Raw genomic sequence first — 12,842 nt, 5'->3', positions numbered from 1 at the left:
CCATTGCTGTTCCCAGAGGCACAAACCCTCCAGAGTCTGTACATGGATCAGGCCCTGCTTTGTCTAGGTTGGTGCTCAGATGCTGCTGCAAACTCTCTGTTCAGCTCTGTGGCTGTGTTAGCTCCCCGTGTCCCAGCATAGAGAGGATCAAGCCTCTGTGGTGACTCATAGGTCTAATTTGAATGCAGTGACTTTTGAAGAGGTGGATAAAGTCTTTTATTAAAAAAAAAAAACAAAAAACCACAACCTCTTAAACCTCCCCAAAAATCTCCAACCCCTAAACCCTGGTATTTGCAGCAGTGTGTTGCCCCGTCCTTGGGGCACTGCTTGCTTTGATTTGCCGGGGCCATTTGGTGCTTCCCAGCTGTGCCACGTGGAGTGGGGACGACAGGGCCATCTGCTGCTGCCCTGCATCTCCCCACTCCCCAAACCTTTGATGGGGTTTTTTATCTGCATCAAAGGAGCATAGATCAGACTCCACAGCCAGACCAGAGCCTGTTTCTGTGGGGTATGTGGTGATGCTGCCCATGACCTCCAGCTCTTTGGTCCCATTGAAGTCCTTTCAATGATGGACACTCTCCACAGACAATTACTGTCCTCTCCCTCCTTTAATCCCCAAAATTCCCCAACAAGTGAAGGGCACACAGCAGATTTGGGGGCAGGGAGCAAGGAGGGTGAGAAAAACATTAATTTCAGGCTGACATATTTTTTTCCTTCTTTCCCTCCTCCCTCACCTACTCCTTCCTCACACCCAAAGTTCATTAATTCCCATCATCTGGTTTGTGTAATCGTTGTGGTGAGTGTTTGACGGAGTTGTATAGGGTTACATCCATTTCAAAAAGACTGAGGCTGGTCCCCAGCCATTCTCTTTTATTGTTGCATAATTTGCCAACCCAAACAACAGACTCCTGCTTGAGACAAAGGCACACATGTTGCTCTTACCAGTGGTCATAAAAAGAGGAGAGACTGCCTGCTACTGTACAGGTCTGTGGTGCAACAGCCGCTGAAGCCAAGGAAAATTTTGGTAAGATGATGTATCAAATAATAAAGCAGCAAGCACTCACACTCCCAAAGAGGAATTTACTATTTCTTCCTCTTCCTCCATCTCCTTCATTCCCCCATTCCATTGCTGCCACCAGAAAGCAGAGTCAAAGCCAAGAAGGTAATTTTGAAGCCAGTTGACCTGTGTGCAGGTGGCAGGTTTGTGTGAAAGCAATTAAAATGCTTTATCACTTTAACAGTCTTTGCCAGAGCTGATCAGGTTCTTGCTTTTAAGGAGTATTGCCAGGATTCAACAGTTTTGTGATCAGACATGCAGGGAAAAGGACCTGGTAGGGTCAGGGTGGGGCCAAGTGTGGTGGCTTCAGGAGCTGAGCTGGTCATGCTTTGGGGTTTTGATTGCCAGAGCATCTCTGAGCTCTTTCTCATGGTCAGGTGCCAGTATAGGTCTAGAATTGTGTGGTTTTAATCCAGCCCCTGGCTGCTCTTACCTGCACTGTGCATTTTTGTTGCTTTTTGATAGCAACATGCTGCCTTGGAAACTAGGAACAATTGGGTATCACCCTAGCAGAGGGGATGAGCTGTAAGGCAAAGCTACCACCAATGGAGCTACCACCCCATCCTTCCCTGTGTGTCTACAGGCCTTTTTCAAGATATTGGAATTAGCTCTCTTGGCCTAAATTTATTTATTGAGATGGGGAGGAGAGAAAAGGCAGAGAAGCAGCAGGAATCAGAGTGAGAATTGGCTGTTGCAGTAAAGGCCTCCTTAAAAATGTTTGACTTAAGGTGACAGATGGACAGATAGACTGTGATGTGAAATGAGCTCTTTGGCTTTGGTGGGATCCTGACTGGAGCAGAGCTGAACAGGACCATGCTGGGATGGGAACAGGGTATCAAACTGCCCGTGGGATGGGGACAAGGGAGAGGGAGATGCAGCAGGCTGGAAAGCATCAACTTCTTCATTTAGTTCCTCAGAGCTGTTCAAGCAGACACCACTGGGCTTGTTTGCTTTCCAACCTGTAAATTAAAAATGCAGCAAAAATCTTCAATTCATCCTATGGATTGAGTTGTACCATGTTCTGGGTTGTTCTGCTTCTGCCTGTACCTTAGCTGGGTGTCATCCTGAGTTTTCAAACCCTCTGTTGTTACTCTGGAGGCTAAAAGCCTGTTTTCTCCTAGGATGGAAGAACATTGGTGTTTACCTTTTGTATTTCTATCCACATTCTCACCATAAATCTTCAATCTAATTTGTGCAGTTTCTTGGATGGCCTCTTGGGAGGATTTGGGGGCCACTTTCCCCAGAAAAAAATCAGATTGCCAAAGTTTGGTTTTCTGAAAAGGAATCACTTTTTGTCTTCTTGAAACATCAGTGAGGAATGGGGTAGAAACTGGCCAGAAATAGGTTGGATGCTCTGTGTGCAGTACTGGGCTGCAAAGCAAATGGTTCTGGGTTACAGACCTGAATTTGGCATGAATGTGGCTGATGTCCAAAATAGTATGACTTGCTTTTCCTCTCATTTCCCACGTTTTCCTTGCTTCTAGGCAACAGCTGTGGGGGAAAGTCTAGAAATTCTGCACTAAAGATGGTTTTTGATGTATTTGCTGGCAGAGCTCCTGTGGGGACTGCTGTGAGTGCTCCCCAGTCTGCATCTCATAGCTGCATCCAGGTGCTGTGGTGTTTTATCCTGACCATAAAAGCACTTCTGCTTTTTCAACACCCCTTACACAGCAGCCTGTCTCCTCTGGGAGAGTTTTGTCACCTTTGCCGAGGGAAATTGAGGAAGTGTGGCAGTGTAGAGCAGAGGGGTTTGAGACTGGAAGGTGCCATTGCTGCAGCTGCATCACAGGACAACCCAATTTTAAGACTTACCTGTGGGACTCATTACTTGAATTTGTTGGAACAGGGGTAATGTCTTCCAGAGTGATGCTGGGTGGCTCCAGGTGCTGGATAATAATATATCCAGGATGAAACCTTCCTCAGGAAGGAAAGCTCATCCGCTCAGCTCTGGGGCTTCTGTTGGGCAGCAGGATACCTGAGTGTGCTGGGCCTTGGCCGGGCAGCCTGAAGGTGACCCCGCCACGGGCAGACAGTTGTCTGCAGCCCCCCAGGCTGAGCCCTGCCATGCGATCCAGGCTCCAGCAGAGTGGGAGGGTTTATCCCAGCAGGTATTTGCCATGGCAGGAGGTGCATGGCGGGGACCAACAGACATCCCAAGGGATAAAACCAGATCCCACTGCTGTGCTGTGCCCTGCACTGGTCTGCCCTACCGGTGGGAAATAATGCAGCAACAGGTTGTGAGGGTCCCCTCGCCCCCCTGGTCTGTTCCTCCTTGAGAAGTAGCAGCAGATTAGCCTGGAGCCCCTCTGTACAGACAAAAGCTGCCACAAAGGGCATTAGGCTTCAGGATTGGATTACCATTTGGCCACCTGTCATCCCCACTTTGTAAATTTATCACACTCTCGGTCCAGTTTTCACATTGGAGAAGTTTGCACTTAAAAAGCCCCCATAAAATCCCCTGCCCAGTGCCTCTCCAAGCAACAGCCTGGCTGAGGTCATCTTGGTATCCCTTCTTATTCCAGGCTTCAGAGCTGTGTGGGGCTGGGGATTAGGGCTATTTGAATGAAGAGAGCCTTCATTACATTAGTTTAAGTGGTTAATAGGTAAAGTAGGCCAATCCGTCTTTAGACTAAGCCTATCACTTCGCCTACGAAGGGTGCAGGCTTCACTGAGGAAATGTTCATTAAAGGAAAAGCTTTTCCTCTGTCCCTTTTGGCATGTCAGTAGCTCAGAGTTAGGGGCTTGCTCTTTGTCTGTGCAAAATTCGTAGTTGTGGTCACAGAGCAACTTCCTCCCCTCGCTGGGACCCAGTTACTGGCAGCTCTGCCCTAGTCAGCAGTGCTGAGCCCCACTAGTGCTTTGCTGGCTGGGCTGGGTGAGGAATAAAGGCTGCTGGGAGTCTGCTAGTGCTCCCCATCCTCGTGTCTTTCTTCCATGCTCACTAAGCTGGTGCCTCATCCCTTCCTAAGCAGGGAAGTGGGGACAGAGCTCAAATGACAGGTAGAGGCAGTGCTTTGGTGCTGGGACTCTTTGCTGTGAGATGTTCTCCAGGCCAGAAGTATTGGTGGGATTGAAAGATTTAGACAGTTCATAGTCGCTATGAAATGGGATGTTGTCTCCAGAGGTCTTTGAACTCCAGGTTGCCAGAAGGCAGGAGGATAACAAGACAGGAGGGATGACTCGCCAAGGTTTTCATACCATATTTTCTACTACAGTTTCTGCAATGGCCCTCAGTACAGTCTCTATTGAGCCCTGAGGCTCAGCTGAGCTCCCTGTTCCCCACAGCCTGATTCCCTCTGTCATCTCCCTTTGCCCTCCTATATGGACAGCAGTGGTGGCTGCACCTCTGCTTTTCTTGCCTTGTGTCGGGCAGTGCTGGCAGGAGCTGCCTATGTCTGTGGTGCCTGTGAATCCTCCATGGACACAGAGGCTCCCCAGCAGTCACAAGCTGCCCTGGAATGATCTGTATCCACTCCTGAGCTGAATGTGAGTTTCTGCTGGACACCACTCCTTTCTCCCAAGGGGCTGCATCCTGCCAGGGCATCGTGGCTTCTCACCATCACAGCTCCTCTTTCCCCTCCCAAAGCAGCAGCTGTAGTTTAGCATGGCCCTTGCTATCTTGGAGCCCCAGAGGCAGATGTGTTTGGGTGTGGATCTGGTCCTCCTTCCACCAAAACGTATGTCCAGTGCTCTGCTGGGCCAAGTTGCCCTTCTCCAGCTGTGGCTTGAATGGGAATAAATTCTTCTTGGTGATTTTTCCACCACTGTGAGTTCAGACCAGCCAGTGTATGAGTTCCCTCATACACTGAGAGTCCTGAGGCTCTGCTGTCTCTGGCTGCCAGCATGATGGATGGTGCCTCTGTGGGAGATTATGGAAACCATGGGAGAGCTCCTCACAACTGACATGCCCATGCAATAGAACTTTGCTTTCCTGGATGTGGTGTTGTCAGAGGTTAAAACCACATCCATAGGCCACAATATTTGGCTCCACTTGCAGCAGTCTTCCTTTCATGTAGCCACTTTACAAACAAAGCAGAGTCTGAGACAATCTTGAGGGTGTTAGTTTTGGGCTATGCCTGGCACTATGTGGTACAATGCAGGGAGAGCAGGAGCAAGGGCCTGAGGGCTGGTTTTGGTGGATTCAGGTCTTGTACATGGGTTGAAGGTTCTGTTTCTACCTCTGCTCACCTCAGCCTGTGTTGGCCAACCTGAGGGCAGTACGTGTGTCAATGTGCCTTGTTCTGCTTTGCTTGTTGTGATGGGTCACCAACAAAATGTTCTTAAATTTCTAGGAATTCAGGCGAATATAATGTCTCCAAAAATAACAATCTGGGAGATTTAGACGGGCCCAGATCTGAGCACTTTCAGCTGCAACTGCAGCATGGGTCCAGATGAACTGCTCTACAAAGGGGCTCACACCAGGCCAATGGATGCATCTTAGGTAAAGAATTACTCCCTGCTTTCTTCCACTTACGGTGTGCTCCTCTGTATTTGCTGAAATGCTAATTAGGAGCCTGTGTTTCCCAACTGGATCAACTGACTCAGCACTCCATCCCCAGCAATTTCCTCCTGTTTCACAGCCCAGTCCTACCCAATGCCTTTCTTGTGCAAGGAGGGAAAAAATAAACCTTGCATCATTCCAGAAGGAGACATCAGTCCCAAAATGCAGGGCCCCATACAACCAGCAATCCAATGACCCTGACCTACAGCTAAAGGGCTTCAATGCAATGTGGGCAACCTGAAAATGTTTTGGGAAGCTTTCGCCTCTCTAGGCAGATCCCAGGCCATTAAGGACCTCATGGGTGGAAAACAGCCTCTTAAATGAAGCTGAAAAATAGTTGGTGTCCAGTGCAGGATGTAGAACTTGGCTTTAATGTGGCCATTAAAGGAGGCACCACTTAATGAGCAAATGTTGAAATCTACATCAGCCCATGAGAAATTTAAGAGTCACTCTGAGTGTTATTGACTGGTCCTATTCTGTGATGGCACTATAGGGTTGCAGAGTTAGCCAGAAAGGTGAAGGATTAGTCAGAGTTTTATTCTGGTTGCTGTTTTTGGCACACACTCTGGCTCCTGCCTTCCAGAAGCTCTCACATCCCAGGTATCTGGTAGACCAGTGTGATTTTTATCTGCATGTGAAACTCCATTTGTGTGGATTTGAAATCCTGGCCTTCAGGGTTGCCACCATCTCTGGCCATGACTGGAGGGTTCCGCAGGCTGATATCCTTCTCCTCCTCCACAGTCCAGCTTGTACATCATCACTCCTCCCAGAGTGCCATGCAGATCTGGCACAGGGACTGTCTCCAGGCACAGCTCACAGGGAGGATGGAGGTGCAGCCACTGGGTGCCCCTTGCCAGTAAACACCTTGCACAAAGATAATGCCAGAAGCTGATGAAGTAAAATACCAGGTACAGTGTGAGCTCACCATTAGTTGCATAAATAGCTATTGATCAAATTTCATAGACATGGTATGAGTTTTGATCCTCTCTTATTTGCCCTCACAACAGATTGGTCAGTTTTCTTCTCTTGAGTTCTTAATCAGGGCAACCATTAGCTTTAGCACAAATTATCAGTGACTGGTTTAATTGCAAAAGCCCTGGTGATCTTTGCTGTGGAAGCATAGAAGCAGTGAGGGAGGAGATAGCTGTTAGGAATAGCCTCTGTGTGGTGGTGTATGGCTGAGGGAAGCACAGCTTCAGGCTTGCAGATCACACACTGGCTGCTTATTTCTCTGTGCTGAGTGGATGCTTTGAAAACTTAATCAAGTTTTATAGCTTTAATTTGTGCCTGACTCCCCTTTTATCTTTTCTTTTCAACTGTCTCGCAACCTAGAGCAAATGAGTCCATTTAGGCTATAAAGGGAAAGAACTGGTCTAAGATATGTTAGCTTGCCTACTGAAGGATAGGAAAATGTTACTTTTCCTGCTTCATGTTATTTCCACCATTTCTGCAAGCTCCCTACTCTTTACCCATGTGGTTAATTAGAAATAGCCAGGGAATAAGGTGGAATTGGTGAAAGCTTTAAGTTTTAAAAGTAGTTTGTGAATGTAGTCTTGCTCATGCACTGTAAGATTGTGATCTCCATAGTTGTATCCCATATCCTGAGCTGCTGTAACCTGTGAGGCAGTGCTGGGGTGGGGTTGTCCTCATTGTCTCCTGGACTGGCGTGTGCTGAAGATGCCCCAGGCAGATCTCGATGCCCTTTCTAGTTCATGTGAGAAAACAAGTGATAGAGAATAGTAAAGCAGGGGGTGAAACTGGGTGCAAGAGGACACCTGTGAGTGCAATCCTGCTGTTGGCAAGCCAGGGAAAAATTGCCTGAATTGGGAAGTTTTGCATTTGGGATGCTGAGGGAAAGTGAGGTGTATGTGCTCTAGTGATCTCCTGCTTTTCTGCTGTACCATCCTCTCATTCCCATGGGGAAATGAGTTCTGGATTGTGGCTACGGTCTCAGTGGTATTGACATGAGCCAGAACAGCCACCTAGTGCAGCTCAGGACCCATCCTGACCAGTCTGGGGCTGGTGTGGTACATGCAGCCATGGTCCAGGCACAGAGTGTAGCTCAGTTAATCCACTCATGGATAACTGGGGGATTACTCAGCTGGATTCTAATAAAGTGGCCTTTAATAATAATCCCCCCCCCTCAATCCCTAAATCAATAGGAAGTAGAATTCTCTGTATGATCCAAATGGCCTGTGAAGGCATTTTAGGGAGAAGAATTCTTGTGTATCTATGTGTGAACATACATGTAAATGCATATGGATATTTTTGTTCCTCTTCCTTGTCCTTCTAACCCATATCTGTGTGTTTTGCTGGCAGGGACCTGATGCCCAGGACTCTGGAGGGGCAGATCACCATGGAGAAGACCCCCAGCTACTTTGTCACCAAGGAGGCCCCAGCCCGCATCTCCTCCATGTCCAAAGTCACCAAGCTGATCGTGGTGGTGCGGGACCCCGTGACCAGAGCCATCTCAGACTACACCCAGACGCTCTCCAAGAAGCCTGACATCCCCACCTTTGAGAGCCTGACCTTCAAAAACAGGACTACGGGCCTGATAGACACCTCATGGAGCGCCATCCAGATTGGCATCTATGCCAAGCACCTGGAGAACTGGCTCCTCTACTTCCCCATCGGGCAGATCCTCTTCGTCAGCGGGGAGAGGCTGATCAGTGATCCTGCGGGGGAGCTGGGCAGGGTCCAGGACTTTCTGGGCCTCAAAAGGATCATCACTGACAAACATTTCTACTTCAACAAAACCAAGGGCTTCCCTTGCCTGAAGAAGGCAGAGGGCAGCAGCAAACCCCACTGCCTGGGGAAGACAAAAGGCAGGACCCACCCTGACATTGACCAGGAGGTGGTGCAGAGGCTGCGAGACTTCTACCGGCCCTTCAACATGAAGTTCTACCAGATGACAGGGCAGGACTTTGGCTGGGACTGAGCCTGGAATGGGAAAGTCCCTTGTTATTACTTGCCCAGCACGGTTTGCTTATACAAAGAGATATATGTATGTAAAATGTACAGAAATCTATTTTATAATAATTTATTTTTAATTCCTAAGCAATTAATTCACTAAGCTGCCTAACCGCACTGGCTAGAGCGGTAGCCTGTAACCTGTTTAACATTCCATGGTGTTTAATTCTAATATCTCTCCTTTCCTTGTTTTTTTTCCCCTTCTGCTTTCTCTTTGGTTTGGTTTATAACAGACAGTGCTTCCACTTTTCTTAAACAAAATTTGTATTTAAAATTGAAAATAAGCAAGGGAGGGAAGGGAGGGAAAGCACAAGTATATTTTTGTTACGGGTATCTGGCCTTTATAAACATTTGCTTTCCCTATTCCAGTGTCCCAGTCTTTGCTCTGCTGTTGTGCCCCCTTATCCCACCGTTTTTTGGTTAGTTCCATGGCCCTGGGGGGTATTTCTCTGGGGTGAGGTGGGAAGGAAGGCTGGGAATCCTTGCACCCCACATACTGCTGAGCAGCAGCGTGTTTTCCCAGTGACTGTAAGTGTGGGAACCCCAAGCCCTAGGGCTCCTGCTCAGGATTGCCAGGAGGGCAATGTGCTCTTTCTCCAGCAGAGAAGCTGCAGAGCCTGTTGCATGGGCAGAGCTCTCCTCAGTACAGTTTTCCTTTCTGCATTTTGTCCAGGAGGTTCTTTCCCACAATCCCTCTATGCATTTAAAATCTTTACTGCAGGACAAATGTAAAATGCTGTCTGTGTGTGACGTGTGGTGCTGGTCAGAGTGACTTGCACTCCAGGAGCACCCATGCATGCCAGGCAGTGCTGGGAGATGGCAGTGCCTGCAGCACATGGAGCACCCTCCACCCACCAAAGACACCAGCAGAACCACTGGGAAAACCTCAGGTGTCTGCCTGGCATCATGCCCCGCTTGGAATGTGTCCCAGGACATGGCACAGGCACTGTTACCTCCAGCCCCACGGCCACCGCAGCACCTCCCAGTACATAAGGAGCCTGGGGAACATCACCCTTAGCCCTCTTAATTCCCATCACTTTTTGGTCCAGCACCCTATCTGTGGTCTCTCCCAAGGAGCATCATTTGCTCAGAGCCAAGAAGTGCTGCTTTACCAAAAAGGGTGAATCTGTAAGAAGGCAGAGAGGAATCTGGGCATGCCAGGGCTGGGGTATTCCTGGTAGTCCCTGGGTGCCCTGGCTGAGCACAGGGGTGACAGCCAGGTAGGGCAGGAGACTCCAAATATATAACCATCAACCTGAATGAAACCCTTCTCCTTGGGTGTAACCAGTTGCTGTGAGACTCCAGGATGGGTTAGGTGGGCTGTCCTGAGAGCGCTGCCAGTGTTTTGTGAGCTCAGGAGGTCCTGATAAGCACTGTGTGTGTCTGATGCCTTACCATTGCTGTCAGAGGGTCTGCCAGCTTGACTGGAACACTTTAAGAGTGAGGTGGCAGCAGACGTGATTTTCTCATTGAATTTTTAACAGAAACAGAGTTGTGATGTCTTTGGGCAGCAAAATGCCCCACACCTCACCTGCAGCACTGAAATGATGCACTGCACCAAGCATCTCCTGGTGTTGCTGTGGGAGCACTTCCATAAGCAGTATGAGTGAAACTGGAAACAACAAAAGCATCAATGGGCAGAACATCTAATTTCTTATGCATTGCCAATAGAAATCCTGTCCCTGCACCTTTCCACAATTACCCATTGCTCCTCCTTGGAGCTGCCCATTTGCTGAGCTGTGCCTAGCTGTGTGTGGCCCATTCAGTGGTGTTTCCCAAATATTTGTTTTACTTTTGCAGCCTCTTCGCTCTTGCCTGCTCCTTCCATCTCTCTGCTGTGGTTGTTGGGTGATGAAAATGTTCCTCAGAACCTGGGCTGGTCTGTCTGAGTCTTGATCTAGTCCTGCTCTGACAGAGCAAAGAGCAGACTCAGCTCTGAGTCTGCTGCAGGTGCCAGGCAGCTGCCTTTTTGAGCTTTGTTTAAACCTGAGGGCTTTTGGTTTGGCTCAGCAGTGTCACACCTCCAAAGGGATTTAGGGACTCACGCGACTGCGTGTGGGTTCACACTTCGGGTTCAATGCACATGGGTGACCTCAAGGAAAAAGAGATTTTCAGCATAGCATCATTAGGCTAAGCTGCCTACAAAACTCCTGTGAGCGGGATGCAAATCTCTCCTTGGGGTTTGTCTCCAAACGCATCTTCCACAAACAGGGAAGTTCTCTTTCTTGCCCTGAGCCACTTCTAGTGAAGAAATGACACGTTGGGCCAGTGCAGTCTGACTTCAGGGGGTACAGTGGATATGTGGGACATGCTGGGCTGTGGAGGCTGACAGCCCCTGCTTTCCCCCTGTCCTGCAAAATCCAACTGCAGGCCTGAGTGGCTGGGTGGATCTATGCACTTTTGAGGGGTTTGGCCTCAACTCCAGCCAGGTTTCTGGCCCTGTTTCCTGCTGCCAGGACAGTTGACAAATGCAGGAGTGTGTCTGCTTTATCCCAGACCCTGCAACTGTTGGGTGACTGAGGCGAAGGAGCTGCAGGCACTGAGAAGAAAATACTTCCTGGTGGAAAAACAAGTGATTTTTTGTTTTCAAAACCTCAGTCTTCCTTCTAGCAGCTTATGCAATGCCTGAAAGAAGCTTGACCTCTCCACTTGGCCCTTGGGTGAGCTCCCAGCTGTGGCCATGCCACTTCCCAGACCATTTCCCTGGTGGAGCCTCCAGGACCTGTATGTTGGCATGGGCTCCTTTCCAGGTGCTTCCCCCCAGAGTGTGTGCCAGCTGCTCAGTGCCAGAAGAGTTTTGCATCCCCTATGTCTTCCTTGCTTTCCTGGAAACAAGTTTTCAATATCCCAATGCCTTCCTCAGCTGTACAGCAGAGTGTGGGCTTAATTTGTATATCAAGCCCTGCTGCAAAGAACTCTTGTGGAGCAAACTTGTTGGAGAGTGGAAATACAGAGAGTGAGGAATAGCTCTTCTAACCATAAGCAAATTCTGAGTCAATATCCTTCATAATGAAGTCTGCACTAGACTTTTAATGTAAAAAAGCCTTACCTAACAAATATGACAATGAAGGTGAATTAACTGTGGTGTTCATCTGGTTGCTAATATTGGAATGAGTGCATTTTTTTAATATACCCCCCCCTTTATTTTTAAATTAAGCTTGGAGATGTGAGTAGAAGTTTGCTTGGTTGATTTCTTTTTCACATTGTAACATTAATTTATGACTGAGTTTCATTCAGTCCTGTATTCGGAAGTGCAGTATAGATATTAGTGATGTGTTGTCTGTAACATGGTTCTCATAGTGTAGTAGCCAATTTGTAAAAAAAAAGAACAAAATAGAAAGAAAAACAAACAAACAAAAAAAAAGCCACAAAAAAGAAAATCTAAAAAAAAGTATATGCAATATTTTGTGGTATGTACAACACAAATTAATTTTACACAGAGAAAGATGTTTCTAGGAAAATGAAATTCTGATAATTCATACTATTTGTATGAACAAATAAAAGCTCTATTTTACGAAGCGACAGGCACGGCTGTGTTCATTCGGGGGGGTTGGATGTGCTGTCCCGCACTGGCACGTCCATCCCAGGACTGTTGGTGTAGCTGGCCCCTGGCAGAACCAGGAGCCTGTGCTATGGCCAGAGGAGCACGATCCTGACATGGGCTCCATGCAGCTGCTCTGGAGCCTGAGGCTTTGCTGGGGGCAGAGGTGTCCAGGTGCTGCTCAGCCAGAGGTGTAGAGGCTGCTCTGTCCCTCTGGACACACCTGCATCCAATGCCAGGTCAGGGAAGAGATCTGAGGATTACCCTCAGCCCTCCTGCAAAAACTGGATGGGTTCAGGGATGCTCCACGACAAACTCAGTCCTTTACAGCTGTAGTGAAGAACCTCTCCAGTGCCAAGTAACTTTTCCAAAGCTTTGCTCTTACTGTAGTGATGCTGATCCAGTCTCTGCAGCCAGTGGTTGCTGTTGCTCCCTACACACTCAGCATTTTTTGACATAAAACTTCATTATCACTAAATTCAGAAGAGTCCCAGGGCAGTGCTATACAAAGCAACACCTGAAGAATTATAGAGATCTATGTAATGTACCAAACACCACTGAAAATTAATTTAAATAATTTCATTTTTCTTTGCAAGCCTTGCATCTGATGCAGAGTAATTGATGGTACTCTTTCAGATTGTCCATTTTTCAGAGATCCTCTAGAGAAGGAGTCAGAACAGAGCATAAGATTTAATTTAGTAATTTAGGAAGAATTTAACCTGGAAACCTCCAGCTAGTCAGGGCTGTAATTAGCTGCTCCCAAACTCTGGCAA

The 12,842-nt window shown here is 48.0% G+C and overlaps 1 protein-coding gene across 1 annotated transcript in view; it reads left to right on the top strand.

Moving 5' to 3' along the window:
* LOC134556701 (heparan sulfate glucosamine 3-O-sulfotransferase 3B1-like) overlaps positions 1-12,046 on the top strand; it is a 30,078-nt gene extending 18,032 nt beyond the window's left edge. The window contains exon 2 of the mRNA XM_063408942.1: positions 7,878-12,046. Within this exon, the coding sequence (XP_063265012.1) occupies positions 7,878-8,496 (619 nt within the window). The 3' untranslated portion in view covers positions 8,497-12,046. The remainder of the gene's footprint in view (positions 1-7,877) is intronic.
* The last annotated feature ends 796 nt before the right edge of the window (positions 12,047-12,842 follow it).

The sequence above is a fragment of the Prinia subflava genome, chromosome 12, assembly GCF_021018805.1.
Source record: "Prinia subflava isolate CZ2003 ecotype Zambia chromosome 12, Cam_Psub_1.2, whole genome shotgun sequence".
Classification (NCBI taxonomy): domain Eukaryota; kingdom Metazoa; phylum Chordata; class Aves; order Passeriformes; family Cisticolidae; genus Prinia; species Prinia subflava.
Note: the sequence above shows the minus strand (reverse complement) of the source record. Positions and strands in the feature narration are given on the sequence as shown.